The sequence below is a fragment of the Meleagris gallopavo genome, unplaced genomic scaffold (genome assembly GCF_000146605.3).
Source record: "Meleagris gallopavo isolate NT-WF06-2002-E0010 breed Aviagen turkey brand Nicholas breeding stock unplaced genomic scaffold, Turkey_5.1 ChrUn_random_7180001956442, whole genome shotgun sequence".
Classification (NCBI taxonomy): domain Eukaryota; kingdom Metazoa; phylum Chordata; class Aves; order Galliformes; family Phasianidae; genus Meleagris; species Meleagris gallopavo.
Genome location: NW_011216978.1, coordinates 20,509 through 22,560, shown reverse-complemented (window position 1 = coordinate 22,560; position 2,052 = coordinate 20,509). Strand labels below are relative to the sequence as shown.

General features: G+C 50.1%; 1 protein-coding gene across 1 annotated transcript; it reads left to right on the top strand.

The window, feature by feature from the left end:
- Positions 1-112: 112 nt before the first annotated feature.
- Positions 113-1,113, top strand: LOC109365141 (rho GTPase-activating protein 32-like; the record flags this gene model as incomplete). The annotated part of the gene is made up of 2 exons (XM_019611817.1): positions 113-425; positions 614-1,113. Coding segments are annotated over 2 exons (723 nt in total), but the record flags the coding sequence as incomplete, so codon positions are not given.
- Positions 1,114-2,052: the final 939 nt, after the last annotated feature.

Below are 2,052 nucleotides of genomic sequence, written 5' to 3'. Positions count from 1 at the left end.
TTTTTTCCCCCCGCATTAGTTCAAGTGCCAAAACTTGCAGAAACTAAGTTAGGCTAATGGTGGAGTTTTCCAGATTTCAGGGTGTGGTGCCTGACGTCAGGCCGAGCTATAGCAATGGAGCTATCCTCAACTGTTGGACACAGAGAGAGTTCCTAAGTTGTGTTTCTGCAGGAACCAGGCAGTGCTAGGAACAAACAACTGCTGCCAAGAGCTCAGTGCAGCTCTTCCCTCACCCTGTACCACGCACGACTCACAGCATTCGCTCTTTTCTCTCTCCAGACAAAATGCAGCCAGCACAAGGAAGGAATCACCAGCTGGATGTTGGTGTTGCTGCTTCAGGCGCAGAAAACCATCCTCTGGGACCAAACGCCACCTGCAGCACAATGCCAGGGAGCCCTCAGAAACAGAAGTCGCAGTCCTGGCAGGTAAGGGTGCAAATCCAGCTTTCAAAACCCTGCTTTTCAGGAACACAGAATTCAAGCTTGCAGTGCGCTTGTATCTCCTTCTAGCGTTCAAGCCCCTGCCTAACAGCTTCAGTTCACCCCTGACCAAGAACCACTGTCATAATTCAGCTTGTGAAAGTTTGACACTAATCCTTGTGTATCCTTTCTAGGTGAATCGAGCCCTTGCCAACCCACAAGACCCAGGGCAAGTAGCATTGATGCACTGCGTGCTTCCATCAGTGGAGAGCTCCTAGGAAGCACGAATCACTGCAGTTCCAACAGCAGTCTTCTGTGTAACAACAGTGATGGACAGAAGGAGCTCATCCATGTTCACGTTCTGATTTCTCCCGGCTCAGCTGAGGATGCTGACCTGAGCCTGCCAGACACCACAGTCACCAGCCTGGCTTGTAACCCAGTGTCTCTGCAAGGCAGCCCATCCCAAACAGAGGCTGAGTGCAGCCAGGAGCAGGTCAGCATCAGTGAGGAGGAGCAGAGCCTCTTGGAAGGGGACTTACCATCAGCCCTCCAGTGCCAGGCACCAGACAGCAGCACTGAGAGCTCTGAGTTGCTCTCTCCATGACAAGAGAGGATGAGTCCCATCTTTATTCTGGACCTCTCACGCCCTCCTGTCTTTTACATAATAATAAAAGCACACTCGTGCTCAATCATCGCCTTGACTGCCTGTGGAGTCTTCATTCACACAGATTGGGATGAATGCAACAAACAACAAGGCACCTCAGCTTGCAACGCTGAGGCTGTGGGGTGCGTGAAGCAGAGCTCTGGGTTTCTTCCCATTTTGTCTGGCTTTGGGATGTCTGCAGCAAGTGCTCTGCTACCATTTGGTCTGGGAGCAAATAATCTCTAGCATCCTGGATGCTGTTCATGATAATCCCAAGCTTCCTGGCTGTGGCTTTGTGATGCTTTTCTGGGCCTTCTGATGCATTTCAATGCTTTAACACCACTCTCTTCCCACCGTGTCCATTCCTGGTTCCCAACCAACGAGCTGGCCGTGCAAATCATCTCCAGACCTGTCATCTCCAGAACGCAGCAGGAGGAGCTCAACCTGACCAACATTTGCCCCTCCCCAGCTTCTCACTGCTCAGTGGCTTGAACATATGTATGTATTGTATGTATATGTGTGGAGGTCTCAGGGTGGAAAAGGTGTCCAAAAGAACTCACCTGAGACAGTCTCCTCTCCTCTAGGCTGAACAAACTTAGAGATTTTGCTCTCTATTCTCTTCACTGTCTTTCGCACACTGTTAACTCAGATTCAATTTGCCATCAAACAGAAGCCCCAGATCCATTTCTGCGGGATTTCTCTCTTAAATTCACGGAATTTCAATCAAGCAATTTTTCAATTAAGAAACTAAGCAATCTGAAATGCAGAAGTGGTCCCAGCATTCACCCCCTGCACCTAGATTTGGATTGGCATGTGCATACGTGCGTCCTGGGCAGCAGGGGAAAGAGTGAGTGGTAGGAGCGACGGAGAAGTTTGAGGTTGGAGTAGGCACGAGAGAGCACTAAGGAGAGGAGAGCTCTGCTTGTGCCAAAGCTCTGAGGCTGGCTGGCAAAGAGAGCCAGTTTGTGTCATCACTGTATCTTTCAATAC